Source organism: Venturia canescens, chromosome 1, assembly GCF_019457755.1.
Source record: "Venturia canescens isolate UGA chromosome 1, ASM1945775v1, whole genome shotgun sequence".
NCBI classification, from domain to species: domain Eukaryota; kingdom Metazoa; phylum Arthropoda; class Insecta; order Hymenoptera; family Ichneumonidae; genus Venturia; species Venturia canescens.
The window spans coordinates 28,798,117-28,824,209 of NC_057421.1; the positions used below are offsets into that span (position 1 = coordinate 28,798,117).

Consider the following 26,093-nt stretch of genomic DNA (forward strand, 5'->3'; position numbering starts at 1 on the left):
TTGCAGCGGTGATTCTCGTTATCGGCGGACGGGTACATCCAACGAAAACGAAGAAAAAAATGTGTGAACAGTGTGAAACAGCTGACATATGTGTAGTATGTGTGGACGTATAATTTTTTATCGCTGTCATCGTGTTTCTGGATTTCATCAAAATTCTAGAGTGAATTACGAATAAAATAGTTGAATAAAACGACGAGATAAAATGTCAGGCTACTCGGGACAAGAGAATTATTGGACCCAACCACCTCAGGGACAGTATAACTTCGAAACGTTGGGTTTTGGTCAACCTAACCCACAATTCGAATTCCAAACGTACCCCGAAGAACAAGCCGGGGAATATTCACCTTATACACAAAAATCCTTCTTAGATCCAACGCAAAATGCATACAGCGGTGAAATGATGTACCCTGGCGACGATTTTAAAGGTTTGTTACATTTTTAATGTTTTATCGAAAATATCAAGTCTATACTACGTGAATGTTTCGATAAAAACCTTCTATTGATTAACTCTTCATTGACAGAATCCTTATTATAATCGTATTTGATCATAATAAAAAAAAAAACAATTTTTTGCAAAATTAATTTTAAAAATCTATAATAAAAACTCTTCATGACGAGTATATTGTAAAAAAAATTTCTGAACCACAAGATAACTCCATTTTTTTCATTCTCATTTTACAAAATTGATGCCATACTGACCAAACACATCACAGTAACACCAGTAACACAATGAAAATAACTGTTCATTTTTATATTTGGCTCTCTCAAATCGTTAATTAAAATAAACTTATTAAATCCCAAAATTGAATGTAAAAAAACTAAATTTCATAGAGGATTTCAGGAATCATTATCATCACGATATAATTAATGAACTTGTTGAAAATAGAAGTCTAGTAAAAGTAAATCATTTATTCTTCAGCGACGTCCGGTTTTGGAGAAGAAGATGAGCCGCCACTATTGGAAGAATTGGGCATTGATCCAGATAGAATAATACAGAAGACTCTTGCAGTCATGAATCCATTCCACAGAAGAGGACAAATGGATGATGCTAATTATCTTACACAAGATTCTGACTTGGCCGGTCCTGTGGCTTTCTGTCTTGCATTGGCTGGGTTCTTACTACTCGCAGGATCAAAAGCTCATTTTGGATACGTTTACGGACTCGCTGTGACTTCCTGCCTCTTAATGTATATTCTACAGTCACTGATGAGCAGTACAGGAAATATAACACTTGCCTCAGTTGCATCAGTCCTCGGCTACTGTCTTTTGCCTGTCGTCGCTTTAGCTGGCCTGAGCATATTCACAACTCTTCGTGGACCTTTCGGATTGATTCTTGCCGCACTCGCTGTCACTTGGGCTACTCTGTCTGCGTCCAGACTCTTTTGCGCAATGTCTGGAGAAGAAAAACAGCGGCTTCTCATTGCTTATCCCTGCGTTTTGCTCTATGGAGTTTTCACACTCATTGTCATATTCTGATTTATATAAAGGAGAAGTGTTAAATTTCAACAAATCACTTATTATAATTGTACATCCCGTGATTCGTTTACAATTGTTCGACCCACATTATTAATATGAACTTGTATTTATGTTCATATTCGCTTACTATTTCTCTACGTCATCATGCCTACTCCGAGTTCAACAACAATGTTATTTAAACTATTTGTAATCGTTTGTAAATAAAAAAAAAACGCCTTGAATTGACTCCAGTTTTTGCTTCCTTGCTTTTTTCATTATATATAACAAATATCCACAATGACTTGGATCATTTTAATACTAATTGTATTCGCCTTACAAGTGGAAAAGTCACTTTTGCACATCCTATTCCTTTCATAAATTCGATAATATACTATTTTCCATATCACAAAATTGCTGTCAGTGTACATAATTGTTGACCACTGTCGTCCAATTGGAGAATCAAATTTCAAGTTGAAGAAGTTTGTAATAACATTCAAATGAGAAAGAGGAGATTCTTTTGATGTTTTTCTTAAGTACATAATAAAATATATCATCAATGTAGAATAATGCGTATTGTAAATTTGTATGGATCTCGTTAGTTTTTAACAACAAAAATTTCCAAAACTCAAATACTTGTCATACCCATCATAAAGAGTGAATGAAAATTTGTTGTGAAACAAACTTATTGAGATTTGAATTATAAACTTGAAATTTTATCTTGTAGGTCTCCCATCGGATCCTGCTCAAGTTCAACAACCGATTTTAGTTTGCACAGCGCACATCCATTGGGATCCAGAATTTTGTGACGTCAAGCTTATTCAAACAATGATGCTCAGTAACGAACTGCGTACAATATTGGACCAAGCGGGACAATCTTTTCGACCCGGTCACAAGCCCGACTCATCCAATGTTCAAGTATTATTATGTGGCGATTTCAATTCATTGCCTGACTCAGGTGAGTCATTCATGTTTCGCACAATCATTTGCTGTACAGAATTTTGAATAAATTCAACTTTGAGAAGAATCTATCCAATTTCCATGTTTTGTTTAATTCTTAAAAAGTGAATTATTGAAAATATGAGTTCAATTAATATTTCGGATTGAAGAGAAATCTTCCAAATTTTAAATAATTAAATATAAACATGAACAAAAATGAATTGGTACATTCAACATCCTTTTTTTTATGTTCTCACAGGAGTCATCGAGTTTTTGACATCAGGACGAGTATCATCCGATCATCGTGACTTCAAAGAATTGGCGTACAAAACGTGCTTACAAAAAATATCCGGCTGCGATAAACCAAACGAATTTACCCACTCATTTAAACTTGCTTCTGCATATAGTGAGGATATCATGCCCTATACCAACTATACGTGAGTTCATAAAAATATACCTATAGAAATTGAATCTTAATCGATACTTATTTATAATTCAATGATGTCAATCATTTTTTTCAAGAAATTAACTTTCCTCGCTAGTTTTTAAACCATTTGAAAATCATTAGAAAAAAGTTTAAAATCGGACATGGATATTTAAAAAATGAAAAATAAATGTCGAATTGATGAACCAATCCGTGTAATAATTAATGATTGTTATGAAATATTTCAGATTCGATTTTAAGGGCATAATAGACTACATTTTCTACTCAAAGCAAAGTATGGTGCCCTTAGGTTTGCTAGGACCGTTGAGTGCCGACTGGTTCCGAGAACACAAAGTGGTCGGTTGTCCACATCCTCATATACCATCCGGTAAGTAATTTTTGTTTGAGTATATAAAAAAAAATCATTTGCATTGGGTGTGGTTTCTGAAAAATTAACGATTCATCGACGAAAATAATATCAAAATTCGTTGGTTTCTTCTTTCAGACCACTTTCCCTTGTTAGTCGAACTGGAAATGACACCGACGGCAGGGACTAGTAACGGTTTGATCTCTCGCAGGTAGCAGCCGCTCCGATCTAGGCCCAAGTAAAACGAAACAAAAGAAAAATAACGGAACGATGAATATAACATTAACGATAACGATAGCAGAAGAAATAAGGAACACAGAGACACACACATACACAAAAATAATCCCCATCACTCCTCTTTCTCTTACATTCTGACTCCAAAAAAAAAATCACTCGCTCTCGGCTAACAATTAATGAGTAAAAAATAGCGAATATTTGCGTACTCCGGTTCGTCGCACATTGAAAAAAGATTGAGCAAAAAACGAAACGTATAATTGACACATGAAATAATGAGAATAATTCTGATGACCAGGTGACAGGAGTCGTGTTGTAATGCGTTTAGCCCATGTATAGTGTATTGCATTTTTAATAAGTAACAAGTTTACGTTAGATTCTTTATCCCCTCACTAACCATACCTGTTGTATATCTTGAAACATCAATGATCATCTCGTAATATGTAGATACCTATTTTCCTACAAAAGAAATTTAAACGAAAAAAAATGGTGAATAACGAAGAAGAAGAAGAAGAAGAAGATGAAAAGATAAATAAACGCGAAATATTCCGATCAAACCTCTGTGATATTGAGATTAACAATTGGAGCAATTTCACATATTTATTAAACGAATTAGCGTCTGTTAGAAGGGCTCCTCTCGATCTGTCTCCCTTGAAAACCCTCCCTTGCAATCTTCCTAAATGTCATTACAACATTCTCCAAGCCAACTTTTTGATAAGAATGCTGCCATCCATTGAGACAAAATAATGTATTTTTAAAAGTAAAACAAAAACAAACAAAAAAAATGATGATGATGAAGATGATGAGAGAAAAAACGAAACAAAAGTGAATTAAAAAATAATAATTAAAAAAGAAGAAAAAAAAAGAAAAACAAACAAACAAACAAACGAACATACACGCTATACTGGGCTGTGCGAAGTGATTGGAGTTGACTTAAACAATTTCAATGCAAGTACAAATCTGTTCTTATTGGCCACGTATATTGATAAAACAAAAAAATTAACATAGAATACGATATAATGTTGAATAAGAGTTAATAGACGATATTGTAGCGAGTTTAATCTGTAAGATAATGATGTTCGCAATGTCGCATATACATACACAGCATTCGTAAAAAAACAAAACATTGTACTTACATGCTTATACATATACTAATATATATATATAAGTGTGTATGTACTTTCAAACAATATTGTACAATGACGATTCAGTTAACAGTTCAAATCATGATTCGTTCGATAAGATTTCAATATTTTACATTTTACGAACCCACGATTAACTCATTGAAAATATTTCGCGAATTCGTTAAACCCAATTTACGATAATCGTAACGATGGACTTCTAATATCAAATTTGCAAAGTGAATTTTTTTGGATCATTTAAATTTCAATCTCGCTTCTTTTCTATTTCAAACATATGATAAACTCAAAAAAAAACACTTTTCATGACATTATTCAATCTCTGTAAAGAGACTGTAGCATTGGAGAATTGCATACTGTATTGCTTCTTGATTTTTGACTGAACTCTTCGTCCTCCGAAAATAATTTATATCGACTTGGTCCACTCTGAAAGTTGTATTCGCGTTTTGCGAACAAAATTATTCGAAAATTCGACATTGCATAAAACTGAAATTATATCATGCGAAATATGATTTCAATTAAAATTAAGTGAGGAACTATTAATTGATTAATCGTAAAAGAAAAATCCATGTGGATAAATTTAGGCAAATTGTTTATCGTGAAAATACAATTTGGTTGATTTTACTCCGCAGTCGGAGTTTGATACGAGAAAATTGATCATTCGAACGTTAATCCGAATTGGAAAAAAGCTATATATAACTCAAGACCATTTTCATTGAAATAATGATGACTAAGTACGAAACAATTGAGTGAAATGAGTGGTACACGCGTAAGTTTGCCCACATGATTTCGTGTAGTAAATTGTTGTATAAAGTAGATGACGACATAATAGTTTTAAACTAAACGTATAGTTTAAATGCCCTATTTGTATATTGGTTGATCGAGCCTCGAGTTGTTCCTTTATTGGTGTCTTTTGCTTGTTTCCTTTTTTCATACACTTCAGAATCGCACAAACGAGATATTTCAATGAAAAAAATATAGTTTTTCATCGGATCTCGGGCCTAATACAGAAAAATATATTTCAACGCATTTTGTCGAATCTTCCAAAAATGGATTTGTCTAAATTCCCAAACCTATAGAATTTCTGCGTAGATTTTAAACAAAGCAAACGAAATAACTGTTCCGAAACGACGAACCTTTTTTTCTTTTATCCTCACCGCTCGTTCAAGCTATAAAAAATGGTAAATTAAGTCAGAACTCAAACACAAATTTAAAAAAATGAACAACTCTCGTTGCTTTAAAAAAACTTGGCTCATCAAATTATTAAAAATCTCAATGAATCAAATAAATTTGCTTTTGGCATGAACTTCTTTAACAATTAATGTCAAAAATAATTGCTACGAACGTAAAACACCAAGTAAAAATATGGTTCGCGTAAACTGAAGCTAAATTGATCGTTCAGTGAAAATAATTTCTATGAGTTCCGAGAGTTGTTCCTTTTCAGTGCGAACCAAGAAACAACGGTTCAATTAATTATGGATCATCTCATAGTCTTGATTAATTATAACGAGTTGCATGATTGCAGATCATCATTGGTCTTAGATTATAGTTGATATTAGGTAGTCTTTTTTTTACTTTCAATCATTCTACGTCATACACATTCATGAGCAAAGCGCTTTGCTGATGCCGGAAAACATTTGCATTTTGATTTTCGTAGATAATATAATGTACGACATGAATTTTTGATTCAGCTGTAGTTAACGAATTTCAGTCAGTCTCGATTTGAATGCCCGACACTTCGTACACGTAATAAACGAAAAAAAAGGAAAAGAGAATAACATTCTCGTTACTTTGTTGCAACTTAATTGTTTGCAAATTATTTTATAATTTATTTAATAAGAATTCTTTTACTAGAAACTCCTATGATTTTATAATACGGCATACGTTGTCTTCGTATAATCTATTATGTAAATTATTATTTTTCTTCCTACGATCCATCAACGAAATTTGAAAAAACAAAAAAAAACAAATTCATGTAACGAAAGCTACTGCAACGAGCGCTAATTTAAGCAAACTTTTTCTTAGAGTTTTCCCTGATTCTGAAAGGAAAGATAATAATTGGCATGATGGATTTTAAAGGGTGAGCACATGCGACTACAATTACTTTGAGTCATTTTTATGAAATAATTGAAAATAAGCAAAATGTTGAAAGCCCACGTACGCAAAAAATCCGGTTTCAGAGTGAACAAAAGTTTTCCAATTCCTTTAAAAAAACAAGAATCTTAAAATCACACACACTTATTAGTCTCGGGAACGAGATAGAATCGAGCGAGCAATTTTTGGCATCAATCGACAAATAGCTGGAACCAAATTTTACACACTGAAAAAAGATCCAAACGTTCATAATACCGTGTGCCGCTCCATGAAATTTTCTTTCGATAACGAACATCTTCAACTTGAGACTTTGCCGATTCTCTCTCGAAAGAAATATGAAATATTTAAAACAATAGTAACGAAACTTACTGCAAAAGTTCAACCCGCGTTTATCATCCGACGATTGTGCTTTTTATGTTGCACGAATTGACTGGACTCATAAATTTCAACAGATCGTAATTAAACATGTCCCCGAAAAAAAGAACAATTTTCAACTTCGAATATCATCTCTTGAGCTTTTCAGAATTTGTATCAGTGCACAAGTGTTTTCAAAAGTACTTCGCGTGATAAAATAAAAACTAACGAAAAGAAGAATAAAAAAGAAACGAAGAACCTTGTTGAAATCAACTGTTACTCCGGTCGTTCGACGACAAAAATAAGAAGTAATCATGTATAGACATGTACATTTATTACATATATATATATACAAATATACATATATATATATATGGTGGTGTGGTGCTAAGACGAATGGACAAAAGGAAAAAAAATGTCTGATGAGTAACACGATCCCATCGATAAAAACGTACGCTTTAGCACAGCACAACTTGGCCTGTAGTTGTATAATAAGAGCGATATTCGATTTAGGTGAGAAACAAAAACCCAAACGAAGAGAAAAAAAAGAAAAAAGGTATGCATTGTAAGATTTCCATTTTTTTGATCTCGGCTCCATCCATTCGAAAAAGGTCTCGCGTTAGCTTCCAATGATGTTTATTGAAAATAAATAAAATTCACATCTCAATTAATTACACTTGAATGCAATAAAACGAAACAAGCCTCGAATTGACTTTGAAAGGTGAAACAAACTCGAAATATCTTTTTAATTACAATAATAGCAATTGTTACATCTGTTGTATCTGCATTGTCATGATTGTACCAGGCTCACTTCTTTTCGAAAATTCGTGTATTGTTTTCGTACTCTACTTATTGCCCGGGGGCATTGGGAGGGGAAGTGTAGTGAAAAAATGCAAAAGAAAAATCGAGGAACACTCACGTTGGAATCGCGATTGTTGTGAATAGAACTCAGTACTCTTCATATCAGTAAAAAAATCGCAGTACAAAACGAAACCTGCGATCCGCGATAAATTCATCTTCGCAATTCCTCAAATTTAAATTTTTTTCGATTGTCCTCCGTACAAGTTTTACAAAGCATTTCTTTCGTTTTCTTTTTCTTTGCGTAATTTTTCCTTTCACTGGACTGTACAAGTTGCACAATTTAGTCTGTCGTAACTTGAGTTTACCTTAATTGTCTATGAACAAAAAAGAAATTGTATACTCGTAACCGAAATGAAAATGTGAATTTATAATTAGTTTAATATTTTTCTACACAACTGCGATTCGTTTGTCAAAGTTTTCTTCGATCCTAGAGGAACTGATTTGTTTTGTCCTCCTTCCCTCTCCGAGGATGCAAGTGTGTATGTATGCGCGCGCATGTGTGTGAATCGATTTCGGAGCAGCGAATAAAATACTCAAAATACTCAACATAACAAAAATAAAACAAATACGAAATTCAAGTGTAACAGTACAAAATAGGTAGCTTTGCGAGACCTGGACGGATATTAAAAAAAAAAAAACCATGTTGTAAAGGCATATAAGGGATAAGGGAGTGGTCTAGTAAAATTGACAAAGAAAAAAGAAACAAACCAAGAAGAACTTCGTTGTAGAATTGCAATTATTTGTAGGATCTACTTCTTTCACATTTCTTCTTTTCTATGCCTCAGTTTTAAACATCTACCTTAAGGGTAGTAGTGGTACTTTACTGTTTCATTAAAAATGCAATAATTGTATATGGGCTGCATTTTGAATCATGATCGAATGTAACGATTTATTGAATAAGGATGAATAAAACAGAAAATAAGAAAATGAAAACGAGTTTAGTTAATTTAGTATGAATTTTTCTTTCATATATCCTGTGTGCACCTTTTTCAGTTCTTCCGGCTTATCTTATTCTTCTAATTTTTTTTTTCACTTATTTTCACATTTGCTGGAGGATAAAGAGAAATTATGGAAAACCTGACGAATATGCAAACTGCAATGTTCGTACTAATAGTTGGTCAGTATAATAAAAACTCCCAACTGAGTATCTTTCAAGGGCAGCCATGGAGGTTTCCAAAAATATAAACGATTTGCAAGCGCTTGTTTTTATTTTTTATATTTTTCTAGCATCTACTTTTTTCCATTATCACAATATTTACAAAACCATTTATTAGACATACGTAAAAATCATAGATTTAGGATCAGTAATAGATTGCAATTCCAATTTGACGGGACATTGGAGTATGTAACTTAAAAATTCCTCTGTATAACCGATGAGAAAATACACTTTTCTTGTTCCCAAATTTTGCTTAATTATACCAGCTATTCTGACAATATTGTGCTGCCTCTTAATTATTATTTCACTGGCGAATACGTTGTGCCAAGTGCCGATCATAAAGCGTCGAATGAAGACGTCCTCGATTGCTGTTTCAGATGGACGATTGCCACCCAAAATATTAGCTGGAAGTATTATTATTATAAAGCACTCATTTGGAGTGACATTTTAATACAAAAATACTAAACGTTCTTGCCAAAAATTGAATTTTTACTGATCAGAGTAAATTGTTTTGTCACAGTGGACAATTTAGACTTGCTAGACTATATGATAAAAATGGCTAGAAATTATTATTCTACTTTTTTTGTTTTGACAGTTATGATGAAAATACTATTTGCAGACAGTAGAAATTCAGAACAAATTTTGTAGAGAAAGCATGAAACCAACTTAGAGTTTGAATAATTTTTTAAATATTCATTATTCCTACATTAAAACTCTAATGTGTATCACAAAAAGCTATTTTATTGTTAAATGTTTGTTGTGACATGTTCCAAGTGATATTTTTTCACAATCCTTAGTGCATCCTGATGAATCATTTTCAGAATTAATTGCACATAATCAGGGTCTACGTACAAGTGTTCCACGAGTTCCATGCCTTTCTATGTGCAATGTAATTTGGTGGATTGGCCATTTCATACGTTAGAGGGCGAGTCTGCTTCGGGGTTGCTTTGTATCGACCAGACACACTCTTTGATGCAGCAGCTGAGACGTGAAAAGATCTTTGTGGTAAAGATGTTTGAAGTCGTAAACTTCGTATAACCTGATAAGCAAAAGTTCAGTTTTTGTGATAAACAAAGTAAAAGATAATAATATACTCAAAGAGCATTCCAATTTTGTAAAACTTTATAATGAGCATGAAGAAATATTTTCCTGGATTCACTAAGAATTTTTATATTATATTATTTCTTAGGTGATCTAGAGTCTTGGTAGCAAATCAAGATAAGTACATTTATGTTAAACAAGTCATTCCTAGAGACTCTTTACAAGAGCAATCGTGTTTCCATAAATAATTACCCTGACTGTTCTGTACCATAAAACGTTACAGGCACTGTAAAACTGTAAGCTGTATTTCGGAAGAATGCTACAATGACTTTTTGATAGAATAACTTTTTACGATATACTGTGAAATGTTGGGTTTAATAATAGTCATTTTGCTGTTGTTAATATACTTTGTGTTACTTGAGCTGAATAATTGATTTTAATTTATAAAAGTGTTCAAATTTTCTTCGTGGGTTAAATTTTTTGATTTCAAATGGAGGCAATCCAATCTTATATATGAACCCAAAGTTATAAATAAAAAACTTCTATCCACTCCTCAAACCAAAATGGAATTCAATTATTCTAAAATTATATACGAAAAAAATACTAATAGAAAACCACATTATTGAGATGCTTAGTATATGGCTTATAAATATTTTTAAACATAAACCTATAGATATTTTACAAGATTGTTAATCCGCAAAAGTACAAGACTTTAAATTAAAAACTAAATATGGTCGTGATTAATACGAAAAATGCTACATTCAAACCTTATCGTTTCAATGAATGACAACAAATTGAAAAACATCAAAATTTCAATTTATCTCGTCGCATCTTTGGTTATGATTGTTATTGAAGTTTGGATTGATAGGATGTCACTTACCGTTTGTAGTGTCAGTGTCATCGTTTTAATATTATATTCACCGTTACAATCAATTAGATAAATTATTTACGCGATAACACAGTACTACTTGCTCGTCGTCCGCACTTTGAGATTTCAGAAATCATGAGCAGATGAGCGACCTGATCTGTTACCTAACCTGAAAGGACTGGAATGGTACCGCAACGAAGCATATAAAAGGCTGCGTTTATTATGTCAGTTACTCTTTGGGTACATTCTACTTGGACGCTGACAGCGTTAATAACTCTAAGGTGATCTATCACTTGCGTGGTGCTTGCGTGAGTGCGAGAGAAATAGCTGCAAAATGGTTACACGTTTTACTCGGACATTCTTGATTTTTTGAGAAAAATAAAAGTTACACCTTGTTCTCTAATAAAATGAGAATAGCGTGTAACTCATATTTTTTTTCAAATATCAACCTATACTCGGAATAAAACGTGCAGCAGGATTTTTACCGACTGAACAACTGATAGATCACGTTCATGCAACAGCAGCATGAATTTAATTTTGATTGCACAGCTACCACATATCAACTCCACCAGAACATTTCTATTCGTAAATGTATAAACTGTAATGACTGTACCATGAAAATAAATAATTTTAAAAATGTCCACCAGAAAATATTTCTACCCCAAAAATGTTCCATCATATTACGTCACTACCTCACTTTTTTTGGTGAAGTAGTTTACCAGGTTAAAAATAAAAAAATATTAATTAAAATTTGATAAAAATACCTTAATATATAAATATTAGAGCGCCACAAATAATGTATAATTTTAATGGATGATCATAATTTATTCAACGGTTCGGTACATACGATTTTGTGTATTGATAATTATGGCAATTAATCGGTGAATATTTATGAATGGATTTTGGATAATTCGTTCGGTTTGTTTTCGTTCTTCACGTGTTTACGTTTCACGCGTTTACGCTTGGTCGTGTTTGGAATATTCGCCATAGCGTAGTAGCAGAGCGGAGTGGGGATAGAGGCGTTCGGTCAGCCAGCGGGAGAAGAGAGGGGAGACGGGCGGACACCGGGCGGAGCTCGAGTCAGGGGAGAGGCGCAGGCGCAACATGATTCGCTTCACTCACACCGCTCGGCGCGCACAGGGAGGGGGAGCTCCGGCCCGCGGGCTGGACAGGAGACAGGAGAGAGGCACAACACGTTTCGCTTTTCGCTTCACTCACCGCCCGGCGGGAGTAGGGTGAGGATTGGCGTGGAACGTGAGCGCGCTGTTATCGCTACGCATTGTACATTCTCCAATGCAATGAGAAAACGGGGCACGAAATACGACACGTGAAATCCTACTTTATCCTGAATAACTAAAATAATCTTTTTTTACGATTTAATTTTTTTCAATCAATCGATAAACAAATAAAATAGAAACTAATAAAAATTGATAGCGGTCATAATTTTATAAATTATTGTAACTTTAACAGTTATTTCATCATTTTAACAGTAAATTCAATCTCGCTGAAGCAACTGATCGGTCATCTAAATTACAAAATAAAAGAACTTAAGATCGTGCGAATCGATAAAAGACACGAAAACACAACGTAACGAATATTAAAGTTGAAATTTAATAAAAAATAATGATTCGCTCCTTGTCGATATACATTTTTTTTCTTTAATTTCTGAGATTCCTTTTTTTGACGCAACTATAGATAAGCCGATAGGGAAGTCCTCGCACTCGATGTTATTATTATTACAAAATTTGCTCATGAATGAGTATTTTGGTAATTCATGAAAAATAGTATCGAGCCAAGGGCCAGTAACAGAAAGAGTTTAGTGACGCCTGTAACATAACTAGCTTCGAGAGTCTTGTGTATGCTCGCACGCGCGCGTGTCCGCAAGCGAGCTAAGATGCAAGCATACCCCGAGCAACGCAACGCAAAGCAAAGCACCTAACGCACGGTCCTAAAGCCATGGGGTTGTCGGCAAGCGAAGACGGACAGTCAGTAAATCTACTCCATAGTGGATAGTTTGACACAGTTCCGAACTCGATACAGTTTCTGTATCACTTTGAAGTCGCGCAGGCAAGATTCCATGCAGATAAGTCGGAGTTGCAAACGCTGCACGCTAAGCAATGCACGCAACGCGTATAACCGCAGCTATGTACAGCATTACGAATAGTTTTTACTAGTCAAATGCTAACAATAGAACGCGAGCAACCGACCACGCGTGCACGCACGCGGGCACACTCGATTCTCTATGAAACGGTGGTACAGGTTTTGTCACTACAATTGTTTCTGTTACTCGACATATTTGGCTTATCCATTTGCGCAAAAACGGTTTTCTGGGGAAAAAACCTTGGGAAGAGTAGGCAAAGAAGAAAATGGGGATATTTTTTTTCGTTTTATGTTAATTTTCGTATTCAATCGGTCGTATAATTAAATAACGAATTTTTTCTCTCGCGTCGGTATAAAGTTAAATTTTTGGTGAATAAAAACCCACGTTCGTTCTCGAAAAAAAGACCAGCGGAAATATAACTTTGTGATAATGAATCGCGATTACGATTTTCTGCGGTACGGTGAAGTGATAACAAAAGTTAAAGGTGAAATGATAAATTCCAAACATGGGAGGACGAAAAAACATTGGAAGAAAAGTGTGTTGAAAATATGTGGAAAGTTCTTTATGATCAGAACCATGGAGCAGGATAAGAGAATCGTAGAGGCAGAGGGAGAGCGAAAGGATCGTGGAGGAAGACGGAGAGAGAGAGGATCGTCGAGGGAAACGGAGATCGCAAGGATCGTGGGAGAAAAAGGTAGGAAGAAGATCGAAGCCCGTTCCTGTAACCGTGAGTAACTACACCAACGATTTTTTTTTTAATATGAGTGCGCGAAATATGAAAAATAATTTTCATGTTACAAATATAGACATTCTGCCGATTGAATGATCAAAACACGTGAACGTCAGGATGACGTTTGGATATTTCATGGAAGTATTTTTTCCAAATAATGAACCGTTAGATATAATATATTCATATTATTTATTTTCATGATACAGTCGTTGCGATTTATATATTTACGAATAGAATGTTCTGCAGAGTTGATATGTGGTAATTGTGCAATCAAATTTCGGTTGAAATGTTTCTGGCAAAGATGTAAATGTGTCTTTACTCGACTGTCAACAAAGTTGAGAATCTCTGTCGTCGTATCTTTTTTCTTTATCGAAGAAAACGACCGTAGCCACATCTGTGTTAACATATTTGGAACTAGATTCGGATGTTAGGTTAAATTTTTGGGTACATTCTACTTGGACGCTGTCAGCGTCCAATGTACTATGTACCCAGATATGCCGTGAAGCCCATGGATCGTGCTATATACTACTACTACACTACTACTGTTGCAGAACACACACATGTCTGACCGTGATGTGACAGTGTGTAAAAATGAAAACCGGTGATTTGATTAGATATTTTTGTGCGAATCCCGTATCAACACAGAAAAGAATTGGTTTTTCGTAGCGATGACAATTGCATCACGTATTATATTTGTTATAATGAGCACATGGAAACTCATACAACGTCGTTGTTACGACCTTCTTTCTCACAAATCTTCGTTGCTTATTGTTCTCGTTGCATTCACTTGCATCTTTGTTGGGATTGTACACTTTGGAGAGGTTAGATTCCGAACAGTATTCGACGATATTGATTGTTTTTTTAAATATTCCGCTGTATTGTGATTCATCACTGGTTTTTTATTGGAAAGAACTTTGTTTTAATTTAGTCGAATTTTACACTCTATTACTTGGTTATTCAGAGTGAGCAATGATACATGGATGACAGTTTGAGGTTACCAGGTGGAAAAAACATTTGATTAATGAAATTGTAAATTAATATACATATATATAAGCATATACATTAATGATAAATTGTAAATCAATATACATATATACAAATATATACATTAATGAATACATTTTGATTAAACGGTGGATGATGAGACACCCCTAGCGGATTGTACGACCAGGAAGCGGTGGGAAAAAGTACAAAAACGACCGACTTCGGTCGTTTTTATACTTTTTTCCACCGTTCTCTGTTGTTTTTGTACTTTTTTCGACCGTTTCCTGGTCGTACAATCTGCTAGGGACTTTACACATAGTTTTTCCAACTGCATGAAATAGCGGAGTAAAAACTTTATGCAAAACGAAGGATACCCGGCTAAATAGTTTCAAAATTTCATTAAACTCAAGAGGAATCTGGTAGAGTTAGTTTTTTTTTAAAGCAGTTTAGAAATAAACATAGAAAAAGTTGTTATTTCATCAAAAAAGGTTATTTTAATATTTGAGGAATTTTATTTCGAGTGTTGTAGTATTATTGAGTAATTTGAATCCAGATTTGTGAATCTAGGTTTGGCTCGCATGGAGCAAAGAGAAGTACGAAGCAGTATTTCATTCCTTCAATGACAACATCCTTGGGACATCGTTTCAAAAAAAGTTATGTCAACATGTACCAATTGATGTTGTCTATACATGGGTCAATGGAACGGATCCAATTTTTACAGACAATTTACAAAAATATGTTTCTGTATCGAATGTGAATGCTGCAGTATCCAGATTTAATGACAAAGATGAATTGAGATACTCTTTGCGCTCTTTGGAAATGTATGCTCCATGGGTTAGACACGTATATATTGTGACTAATGGGCAAATTCCCAGCTGGTTGGATATGGATAATCCAAGGATGACTCTCGTCACCCATGACGATATATTTCCTGATAAAACGGATCTTCCTACGTTTTCTAGTCCTGCTATAGAGAGTCATATTCACAGGTAGAAAAACTTATGTATTTTCAAGTTCATTTGTTCTTCAAGATAATTTTGATTTATAATATCCAATGTTCAAGGCAATTCTGGGAACTCTAGGGAAGCTATTGCTCTTTTATGAAATGTAAATATTTTTATAGCTTTTGAATTCAATACGAGCAATTCTGGTTAAGCATACAATGTTTTTAAAAAGCTATTTTTATAGTGTTATGTTTAAAAACTTGTACATAAATTTTCAGAATCCCCGGTCTTTCAGATAAATTTCTATACTTTAATGATGACGTTTTTTTGGGTCGGGAAATATGGCCCGAAGACTTTGTGACTCAAGCCAATGGTCAGAAAGTCTATTTGGCTTGGTGGGTACCGGATTGTTCAGATGTTTGTCCATGGGCCTGGGTAGGGGATGGAGCGTGTGATCCTGTATGTAACACAACCATCTGTGAATTTGATGGTAATGATTTTTAACTGAAGTAAAATATCTTCATTCGAAAGACGATTTATTCAGACAAAATTATGCTTTACAAACTAATCAGAGTAAATATATATTTTTTTAAGGTTTTCAAAACTAAGAAATTTTGCTAAAATTTTGATTGTTGTTTGATTGTGTGAATCATTGAATATGGATAATGACTTTTACTGTTCGTATCTATACAGGTGGAGACTGTGATACAAATCACATACCAACAGACAGCGAAGGTTTCGAAGACGAAGTTGATTATCCATACAAACTCTTACAAAATGATCAGCTCAAAAGTCACGAAGCCTCATCTAAACTTGTAGATATTTTGAAGAAGAAAAAGAAAACGGGGAGAACCACTTTTCCAATGATGGAGATGACTACGATGACACTTGGAATCTCGAGAAATTTGAAATCTTTGAACGGAAAAATGTCTAATTTCACTAGCACTTATAGAACCGCGAAAGAATTTTTTAAAAATTATGCTCCTAGCGAGAGTGTGACGAAACGTAATAAATTTACGGATGAAATCGAATCCGCAGAGAAACGCTATCGTAACGACGATATAATAAACATAGTGCACGTTCAGAAAGAAAAATACAACAAAATCAAACCGGTTCATCAGTTCAAACACAAATCACGGCGTTTGGACACTTACGCCGAATCGTTATTGTACGTCAATAGAATTTACAATACGGCTTACGGGTTTGAGAGACGGAGAGTGCCTGCTCACATGCCACATCTTCTCGATAAATGGGTTATCGCTGAAATGCAAGAAAAATTTGATAGCGAATTTAAAAAAACGTCGTCCCACCGAATTAGAAGTTCGGAAGATATGCAATTTGCATTTTCTTACTTTTATTATCTCATTAGTGAAAAACGTAAAGCTACTGTTGGCGAAATATTCGAGACGTTTGATACCGACAAATCGGGGTGAGCGTAACAAAAATGGTTTTATTGTTCTTCCAGTTAATTCTCCTTCATAAAAGAATTTCAAACATTAATTCACTACAAGTAATTTCTGATCGCGTAAAGAAATTTATTTCAATACCTACCCTAGTATTGAATGTATTCTCTCACTTTCTCCCTCAATTTTCTCCTCAAGAATTAACGCAGTTTTACAGATTTTTCTTCATCGTAAATATCATTTTGTTTTTCAAAGTGTATAATTTCCAACTGAATTCGTATTTTTTTATTTGAAAAATCTCATAAATAATCCATAAATAATAAATCAATATATGTGTACTCTATAGAACTTGGTCCGATGGAGAAATTAGAACACTGCTGACGAGAATGTACAGTCTCCCGTTGGATTATAGTTACGTCACTGAATTCGAGAGTGTCATAACGAATTGTTCAAGTCAAATAGAGCTCGTCGTAATACCGGATCCGCCATCGGGAGAACGATATTTGGACTCTACACTTGTAAGATATTACGATACGATACATGTTGTCATTCATGTATAATATTATGATTTATTAATATTTTCGTTGAAAACTGCAACTCCAATCAAAGGAGCACAAAAAATAAGTTGAAACAATTATTATTGTTTTTTTTTTTTTTTTAATGATATTGAGTGTAGAACACATAGAATGTATATGTTCTCGTAAAATATTCTTTTAGTCAGACTTTTTTTTAGCTAAGGCTTGCAACAGTATTGATATTTTTCGCTCTTTTTCCGTCATCGTTATTCAGTTCTTGATTTCATAACATTGTGCTTTACTATTTCAGCCGACTGTTTCGAAAGAACTGATAATAAAATGTCAACCAATTGCAAACAGACTTCTCAAAAAGTTTAGCGATCGCAGACGTTACAGTCATGAAATTGTAAAAGCGATAAAAAATGAAATTTTTGAGATGTTGACGAGCAACATTTCGGCTACAGTACAAATTTTGGACGAAATTCGCCGGGAACCAAAGTGAGTACTCAATTTTTACTGTGAAAATAACAAAAATCTGAAAAGAATAAATATCATCAAAAGAAAAAAGAATGAAACTATTATTCCGATGCAAATTTCCTAAATGAGCCAGAGAATCACTTTATCTAAAAATCACAAAAAATTATCGTTACTAATATCTTATAGGAGACTTTCGAATAGTGTCAAAATTTTGAAGGTGTCGAATTTCTGGTATCCTGATATTAGTAAAACTGTTCATTCAAGCCTTAGAAATTTCTTATACATGCGTGATATGAAATGTTTCCACTAAAATTGTAATTTAAAAAAAATTTATCACATTTTCTGAGAAAATCGAAAATGAAACAAAATCGTCACAAAAATCGCATTCGCTGAGTTGATCTATCAATTGCGCGAGTGGGAGAGATGGCTGAAAAGTGGTTACATGGTTTACTCGGACAAACTTGTTTTAATTTCCGTTTAACTTAAAAAAATGTGAAAGCCAGATAAAGAATAGAGATAAAATGAACAGCTGTAATTTTTGTTTTTCTTCATTTGTTATCCTTAGTAAATCGTTCAATTAAATTATCTCTGAAGGGTGAAACAATTAACGTAAGCAAAAAAATAAACAACGTAAAACAACGTGATTCACTGTTGAAAAATATAAAGTAAACCGTGGACTAAAAATAGTATAATTTATTTTTTCAGAAAATTTATATGCCTCAACGACGATATGGATCCAACGAGACGTGCCGAGAACGAAGTGATCCGTGCACTTCTCCATGACTTTTATCGCTCGCTCTATCCGTTGAGAAGTAGTTTCGAACTTCCGATACAATACAGAAATCGTTTTTCGCACCGTCACGAACTTTTTGAATGGCGAGCCGGTCGTATGAGAGCGCGGAATATTCTAATACTCTTCATAGCTCTTCTACTTTTCATTACGTTATATCACGTATTTTATAATCAAATGCGACGATTGTTTCGCGTACGTTCGTTGCCAACTCTGCTCGTATAACAACATATACAAAAGCTCAATCTCATTTACTTTTATGGGTTTTTCAACGAAGGCAAAAATCTATATGCAAAACAACATACGATGTTTGCTGTTTTCAACTTTTACGTCAGTTAATAATAATTCTACATTATATTGATCTCGAACAATCCTCATGTATGCTCAAAACATATTAGTAATACGAATATTTGCTGTTTTAGAATAGTTGGTTTGAGGTACATAGATTTCATTTACAGAGGATATAATTTTGCATACAGGTTTTTGTCACAGGAGCTGATAATTTCTGAAAATGCGTTTATTATCACTAAGGAAAACCCTAAACATTCTATAATATCAATAGGATTACTATAATTTTTGAAGAATCATGCATTTCTGGGAATGAAGAAACAGCAAAAACTGGAAAAGTCATTTAAATTGTGTTGAGTGTTGCGAGTCGACCTGTATCAAGAATATTTCGAAAGCTCGACTTTGTTGGAATATTTCCCCACAAATCTTTTGTGATAATGGTTCGTAAAATGTTGTGATGCATATTTAATTAAACCATAATTTTTATTTGTATCCAAAGTGATATGATTATGAAAACAGGGCTCAAGTGTTGTAGGGATTGTACAATATTTAAAGACACTATTAATTTTTTTTTACCATGACATTGTGACTGTTGTACCGACGAAAAGTCGTATCTATTCTCCATTTGTCTCGAGTCTCAATCTAGACGTTAGCGTACGTAAATCTACTGGCAAAAGGTTAAGTGCAAATTTTACAAATACTAGTCACATAAAGCCCGAGTACCCTGTACATATCGGTGAATCAAAATATCAAATGATGTTGAAGTTTGCATCGTTAACTAGAAATGACGATTTCTATTTGTACGTATAATGGACAATATTTCATCAACTTGATGTAATGTTAGCTCATCTCACATTTATTATGAGTTATACAGAAGAAGAATTTGGGGCAGTTCTCATGTGAATGGTCTTAAGTTGTAAAAAAAATGTTTAAGTTTGAGCTTATAAATTTTAAACGCTCATAGTTTATTGAAATTATCATGAACTCGAATCATTGTTATTTTTGGCAACTGATTTTAGAGAAATCAGTATCAAAGGCCATTTCTAAATGTGAATATGAGCTTTACGATTATGTCGAAATACTACGTTTATCTTAGGCACTGTGATTGATTCTGATCACGTGAAGTGCTTGGCAGTATAATTTTTTATTCGGAGACGTTGAATTCATATGCAAAATATTTGGAAAGGTTTAAAATAATCGACTGTTGAAGATGTTGTGGGTGAACTGTATAATTTGTCTTCTGTACCGTAAATTAACCAAATTTCCTGATCGATAATGAAGTTGTGATTCTCACACAAAGTTGACGATTAAATACTACGAAAGTGTTATAATGCTTTTTTTTATTGAATCTTTTAGGTTCATGGTGATAGAAATTGTATGAAATTTAAGACATCTGATAATTAGTTCCTTCAGAAAAAAGTTAGTCGCTTCATATTGTACGCTAGTACAGCTTTCAGGTGTTTTGAAAATTTCATACTATTTTGTATAATTAAACGATTAAACGAACTTACTTGTAAGTGAAGTTCTATCGTGATTGTATGAAGCGCCTCTTCCGAAGAGATCAAACATGTAGTACCCCTAGGATGCACCGATGTCACCACATATTTAAAGTCTATATAAACTTTTTTACGTTGTTTGGTTGCCTTAGCAACCCGCTCTTTACCTCATATTTTAAAGTGTTGCCGTAACTATTGGGAAAAAACTTCAGATATTATTATATAATTCTGAATCTGGGTAATTATTGGGTGGGAGTGATCTCTTCGGAAGAGGCGCTTCATACAATCACGATAGAACTTCACTTACAAGTAAGTTCGTTTAATCGTTTAATTGTATTACGCGCCTCTTCCTCGAGATCAAACATGTAGATGTTTAAAGTCAGTTATGGCAACTGAACTAAAGTAGATAATCCGTAATAATCTGTCATTTCATTATTTATTATGAACTGATTACAACCAATTATAATTAACAAAAAACAACCAATTAATCCTTCATTCCCTCCTATCAAGAATGGCTCTTGCAAACGCATCTTTATTTATTGAAACATTACGATCATAAAATTTCGCAAACGTACTAGATTTAGATGTCCACCCTGCTGCTTTCTTGATAGCATCAATGCTCACTCCTTTTCTTTTCGCAGCCGAAGTTGATGCATGTCGTGTACTATAGGCATCGAATATATCGACGTCCACTCCACTTTCACCGAGTGTACTCTTTATCCATCGGCTTAATGTTTGACTCGAAACTGCCTTAAATGGCTTTTTTGCAGATATAAACATTCTCGTTTCAATTTCACGAATGCGTTTTGTTCTTGTAATGTACGTTTGGAGCGCTGAAGCCGCGCATATATTTTTATTTTCATAAAAATTCGGAATAATTAACGTCGGTTGTATTCTATTTTTACCCGACGTCTTAATTGTATCTGGTATTTTTATTTCTATTATATTATCCTTCTGTTCAATATTTCTTACGTCAATAAATGATAAAGTTTGCATACGTTGACCCGTGATTAATGCAAGAAGTGTAACGAGCTTAAATCCTAATTTTTCCAAAGGCATTTTCTCATTATCACCCCATTGGCACACGTGATCCAAAACTATTTGTGGATCCCATGTTGAATCATATTTTGGCTTTGCTGGGCGAACCTTTGAAATAGCTCTGAAAAATCTTTTGATACGATAATCTTCTCCCAATTGAGGACCATGGAGCAGCGCAATTGCTGACCGATATGAATTTAACGACCCGAAAGATGCATTATTTTTATACTCTTGTCCGAGAAAACTAATTACTTTTGGTACATCGTCTTTGTATGGATTAATCCTCAATCCTTGACAGAATATCCACCATTTTTTAATACCACTATTATATTGTTTAATTGTGGAATCCGAAATAGACGATATCATAAGATCTATCACTTCCTCAGGTATTTCTTTTTTCTTGAAGGCTTCCCTGATAGCGTCCCGACAACCAGGGTAATCCTCTCCCACAGTGGGTGTTGTTGTCTATTTAATGATTGTAAAAGATTAATATTTGGCTCAATATAATATGGTTCACTATCTAACATTGCCATATACAATGGAAACCAAGCTTGAGCTGTCCAATATGGCACCACAACAATTCCTCGACATTTTTCAAATTTGATTTTTTCCAATACTCGTAAAATAATTGAAAAAGGTGGGAAAGCATAGAAGAAATAATTTTTCCATTGAAGCGTAAATGCGTCGACAGCAATAGAATCTGGATCTCTGAACCAAGACACATATTTATCACATTTTGCGTTTGATCTTGTGGCAAACAAATCGATGTCCGGTTGCCCAAATCTAATTACAATCTTCTGGAACGTCTTACGTGTTATTGCATATTCCGTTTCTGGTTCCAACCGTCTTGATTCAAAATCTGCTTCTATATTCTCCTGAGATTTTATATATGATGCGAATATCCAGATACGCCTCTTTTCACACCATTCCCAAATCTCTTTAGCTAATTTGCTTAAACCTCGAAGTTGAATTCCACCCATTTTATTTACGTAAGCTATCGCAGTCGTATTATCTATTCTTAATAATACATCACAATTCGTTAAATTTGAGGCAAAACACTTGAGACCAAAGAATACGGCTAATAATTCCAAATAATTAATGTGATATCTCTTGTCACGCTCATTCCAATGACCGTTAGCGCGCTTGCCTTTACAATATGCACCCCAACCCGTATTTGATGCATCGGAAAAAATCTCGATTACAGGTTTGAATTCTTTGATCGTAACCTTTGCTGACATAATATTATTTTTCCACCATAATAAATCGTTTTGTAACCGATCAGAAAGTATCATCTTTCTCTCATAATTACCAGAATTTTTCTTGAGAGCTAAAAATTTTTCTCTTTCAAAGTCCTTCATATGGACCCAACCATATTTTAAGGTTGTACAACACCATCCTAACGTTCCTATGAATCCTGCAAATTCTCGGATAGAACATTCTTTTATTTTCCTGAACTTGTTAATTTGTTCAAAAATACCATTTCTCTTTTTTTCCGGTAATTCTATTTCCATGTACTTGGAATTGTAATCTAAACCTAGAAATTTTTGTGTCTTGGATGGAAACATTTTGCTTTTTCGTTCATTAATTACGAAACCGAGATGCTCTAGACAAGACCGTGTCTCAGTAAGATTTTCTAAACATGCACTATAAGTGTTACCCATTAAAAGAATATCGTCCAAATATATCACCGAAAAATATCCTCGTTCTCTAAGGTAACTCACTACGGGTTTCATAATTTTTGTAAAAGTGTACGGAGCTGAACTGAGGCCAAAAGGTAAACACTGGAACTCATAACAAACGCCTTCAAAAGCAAATCTCAAAAACTTTTTGTGAGCCTCTGCGATTCCAATTAAATAATATGCGTCTTTTAGATCGATCGTTGCTAAGAAACAATCTTTTTTCATCATTCTTTTAACTGTTTTCCAGTCTTCTAATTTAAAATGATCTGTTTTCACGAATGTGTTAAGGCGTTTAAGGTTGAGAATAAGCCGATGAGAACCATCTGGTTTTGGTACCAAAAAAATGTTTGATAAAAATTGACCTTTCATTGGATCGCATTTTTTAACAACTTGTTTTCGTATGAGTTCACTAATCTGCTTTTGAATTAATACTTTTTCTTCACCAGACCACTGAGGTTCGTTTGGTGGAACTGGTTGTGTTACTATACCAGTAAATGGAATTTTATACCCATCAATCCATCCCAAAATTGTTACATCAGTTGTAAACTGTTGCCATTGCTTCTTAAACTCTCTTAACCTTCCCGCTAGCACACTTACATCTATCGCCGTTTGTGTCGTTCCGTTTGAATGTTCCTCGATGAATTGCGGTTCCGATAATACGATCCCTTGTCTTGTGTCTTGTTGGTTGGTCTTTGCCCGCTCACCCTTGTATTTGGAACCATCATCTTGTAACGATAACTTCGGGCCGGGCTTCTGAAGTTTTTTGAATTTTTGTTTATTTGATGTTTTGTCGTTTTTGTTGTTTGTTTGAAATCTTGTGCAGATCGTTGAAGCGCTTTTGATGTTTTTACTTTTTCTTCAAGATCTTTCCCGAATAACCATTCATTCGTGACTGTATCCTTCAAGGTTTCTCGAATCGAAGGACTTATGTTCCTCAAGATCAAACTCTTACGAATCTCCGTTTCGTCATGTTGAAGATCCGCGAGAAGATTGGCCGTGCTACTTAAACACTCTAAAAGTATCAATTTTTCTGGACCATCCCCCTTAAGCACAAGATCTAATGCTCTTCCCAATGCAGCCAAACCGGTTCCAATTTTTGTCTGAGTTTCCACAATTCGTTCATCTCTTTTTACAATGTTAACTTCCAAAGAAGCTTTAACCTCCAAATTTAATTTAGGAGGATCAATAATTTCGCAATTTTTTGGTGGAGAATATTTCTTCAAAATCTCTGATCTTTCTTCATCTGGAAGTCCTTTTTTAATAACATCTTCCCATCGACTGGCCAAACTATTATGAATTGGCGGCGCTAATGTTCTCTCTTGGATAAGACGTTTCCCAATAAGCCCAAGAACCTCTGGTTCTAGAACGATGTCATTCGATTGTGTCTCTGCACCTTCTTCTCCACTCGTCAATGAATTTTTTCTTTCTTCTGCATTTAACACAACAACCTCTTCTGTTTCATCATTCGCGTCCTCTTCAGATCTCATCGAATTTCCGTCAGATATATCGTCCCTGCCCGACGATTTCGACGAACGCTGGTCTGCAACGCTTTTTTCGTCGCTAAAATTGTCAGATTCTCTCGAACAACGTCGCTTTCTTCCTAGATAACGAAAAAATTGAAAAAACTATTCAACAACTTTCATTGTTTTACAGGTTAAGTCTCATTTCGAAATGTACATCACATATGTAACCATTTATTACGATATACGAATTCATCTGTGTATATTCTCTGCCGGTTGTACCGACCAGAGATAAGTATACCATCATCAAGAAACTCTGTAAAATCTCGGGACAGTTACATTGACCGCCCTGTCGTCTGTATTAATACACACGTCAATCTTTTCACTCTCTCCGCCGGTTGGACCGACACGAGAGGCATCACTTGACCCAAATTCACCTATATCTTTTATCAAGGTTAATTCTCTCTGCCGGTTGGACCGACAAAAGAGTTTTGGATTCGTATGTGATTTCAAATTCCAAATCTGCGTACGACCATTCGAAATTTTTCTCCGCCGGTTGGACCGACACGAGAAATGTCATTCGTAACATATCCTCCTTTATGTTTTCCACACAGGTTAATTCTCTCCGCCGGTTGAACCGACAGGAGAGCTCGGATTACATGTGTGATTTCGTATACCAAACTTATGTATACCAAACTTATCGTATAATCACTCGAATTCTTTATCTCCATTTAGACACGCAAAATATCGATTCACACAATCGATTTCTTTCTACTTACTATGATTTTTCGAATGTTTGTGTCTACTTTTTTCTCTCAATTTCTTATCCAATCGTTTCATCAACATCCTCAAATCTTCTGCTTCTCCTGACGAATCTTCAGAATCTTCTGAATATTTCCTTTTTCCCATATTACGGATTTTTTATTTATTCGCTTGTGGCTTAATCGGCACAACGAAGAAGAATGAGGTAAAGAGCGGGTTGCTAAGGCAACCAAACAACGTAAAAAAGTTTATATAGACTTTAAATATGTGGTGACATCGGTGCATCCTAGGGGTACTACATGTTTGATCTCGAGGAAGAGGCGCGTAATACAATGAATATTTTGAAAGTGTCAGAATAAAGAGTAAAAACTTTAAAAGTGTTGAAAAAATTGTTCTAGCAAATCGGAAAACAAAAATTGCCTGAAACAATTCTGGTTTCCCCTTCGATGCTGTTACATGATTCAAACATTTATTGTGAAATGATAATTTGTTTATTA

At 34.3% G+C, this 26,093-nt stretch overlaps 5 protein-coding genes across 6 annotated transcripts in view; 3 read left to right on the forward strand and 2 right to left on the reverse strand.

Annotated features, from left to right (window-relative positions):
- The window catches only part of twin (CCR4-NOT transcription complex subunit 6-like twin), a 458,979-nt gene extending 450,182 nt beyond the window's left edge, over window positions 1–8,797 (forward strand). For both annotated transcript variants that reach the window (XM_043433500.1, XM_043433501.1), the window contains exons 7-10: window positions 2,180–2,410; window positions 2,651–2,828; window positions 3,064–3,203; window positions 3,321–8,797. In XM_043433500.1, the coding sequence (XP_043289435.1) occupies window positions 2,180–2,410; window positions 2,651–2,828; window positions 3,064–3,203; window positions 3,321–3,397 (626 nt within the window). In that variant the 3' untranslated portion in view covers window positions 3,398–8,797. The remainder of the gene's footprint in view (window positions 1–2,179; window positions 2,411–2,650; window positions 2,829–3,063; window positions 3,204–3,320) is intronic.
- Window positions 8–1,701, forward strand: Yip1d1 (Yip1 domain-containing 1). The gene is made up of 2 exons (XM_043433502.1): window positions 8–425; window positions 920–1,701. Exons 1-2 carry the CDS (start codon window positions 203–205, stop codon window positions 1,474–1,476), a joined length of 780 nt encoding a protein of 259 aa, XP_043289437.1. The 5' UTR covers window positions 8–202; the 3' UTR covers window positions 1,477–1,701.
- Window positions 8,798–9,053: 256 nt separating the features above from the next.
- mRpS24 (mitochondrial ribosomal protein S24) lies at window positions 9,054–11,202 on the reverse strand. Its single transcript, XM_043433503.1, has 3 exons — window positions 10,942–11,202; window positions 9,873–10,059; window positions 9,054–9,424 (listed from the first exon to the last, which is right to left on the reverse strand). Exons 1-3 carry the CDS (start codon window positions 10,960–10,962, stop codon window positions 9,135–9,137), a joined length of 498 nt encoding a protein of 165 aa, XP_043289438.1. The 5' UTR covers window positions 10,963–11,202; the 3' UTR covers window positions 9,054–9,134.
- Window positions 11,203–14,305: 3,103 nt separating this feature from the next.
- Gnptab (N-acetylglucosamine-1-phosphate transferase subunits alpha and beta) lies at window positions 14,306–20,489 on the forward strand. The gene is made up of 7 exons (XM_043417677.1): window positions 14,306–14,581; window positions 15,312–15,733; window positions 15,967–16,178; window positions 16,382–17,117; window positions 17,438–17,609; window positions 17,917–18,104; window positions 18,789–20,489. The coding sequence occupies exons 1-7, from the start codon at window positions 14,429–14,431 to the stop codon at window positions 19,096–19,098; spliced, it is 2,193 nt and encodes a 730-aa protein (XP_043273612.1). The 5' UTR covers window positions 14,306–14,428; the 3' UTR covers window positions 19,099–20,489.
- A 585-nt stretch (window positions 20,490–21,074) lies between these two features.
- LOC122409820 (uncharacterized) lies at window positions 21,075–25,920 on the reverse strand. Its single transcript, XM_043417664.1, has 4 exons — window positions 25,614–25,920; window positions 24,226–24,974; window positions 23,972–24,127; window positions 21,075–22,160 (listed from the first exon to the last, which is right to left on the reverse strand). The coding sequence occupies exons 1-4, from the start codon at window positions 25,741–25,743 to the stop codon at window positions 21,150–21,152; spliced, it is 2,046 nt and encodes a 681-aa protein (XP_043273599.1). The 5' UTR covers window positions 25,744–25,920; the 3' UTR covers window positions 21,075–21,149.
- Window positions 25,921–26,093: the final 173 nt, after the last annotated feature.

Bases quoted from the DNA above. Each gene is read 5' to 3' on its own strand.
- Yip1d1 (XM_043433502.1), top strand. From the start codon at position 203: ATGTCAGGCTACTCGGGACAAGAGAATTATTGGACCCAACCACCTCAG. The intron at 426-919 runs GTTTGTTACATT...TTTATTCTTCAG, and splicing joins CCCTGGCGACGATTTTAAAG to CGACGTCCGGTTTTGGAGAA.
- mRpS24 (XM_043433503.1), bottom strand. From the start codon at position 10,962: ATGACACTGACACTACAAACG. The intron at 10,060-10,941 runs GTAAGTGACATC...TTTGCTTATCAG, and splicing joins TGACACTGACACTACAAACG to GTTATACGAAGTTTACGACT. The intron at 9,425-9,872 runs GTACGTAGACCC...TAATACTTCCAG, and splicing joins ATGGAACTCGTGGAACACTT to CTAATATTTTGGGTGGCAAT.
- Gnptab (XM_043417677.1), top strand. From the start codon at position 14,429: ATGACAATTGCATCACGTATTATATTTGTTATAATGAGCACATGGAAA. The intron at 14,582-15,311 runs GTTAGATTCCGA...TTGTGAATCTAG, and splicing joins GGATTGTACACTTTGGAGAG to GTTTGGCTCGCATGGAGCAA. The intron at 15,734-15,966 runs GTAGAAAAACTT...ATAAATTTTCAG, and splicing joins ATAGAGAGTCATATTCACAG to AATCCCCGGTCTTTCAGATA.
- LOC122409820 (XM_043417664.1), bottom strand. From the start codon at position 25,743: ATGGGAAAAAGGAAATATTCAGAAGATTCTGAAGATTCGTCAGGAGAA. The intron at 24,128-24,225 runs GTAAAAACATCA...AAAAAACTTCAG, and splicing joins GGAAAGATCTTGAAGAAAAA to AAGCCCGGCCCGAAGTTATC. The intron at 22,161-23,971 runs GTAAGTGTGCTA...ATCATTAAATAG, and splicing joins CGACACAAACGGCGATAGAT to ACAACAACACCCACTGTGGG.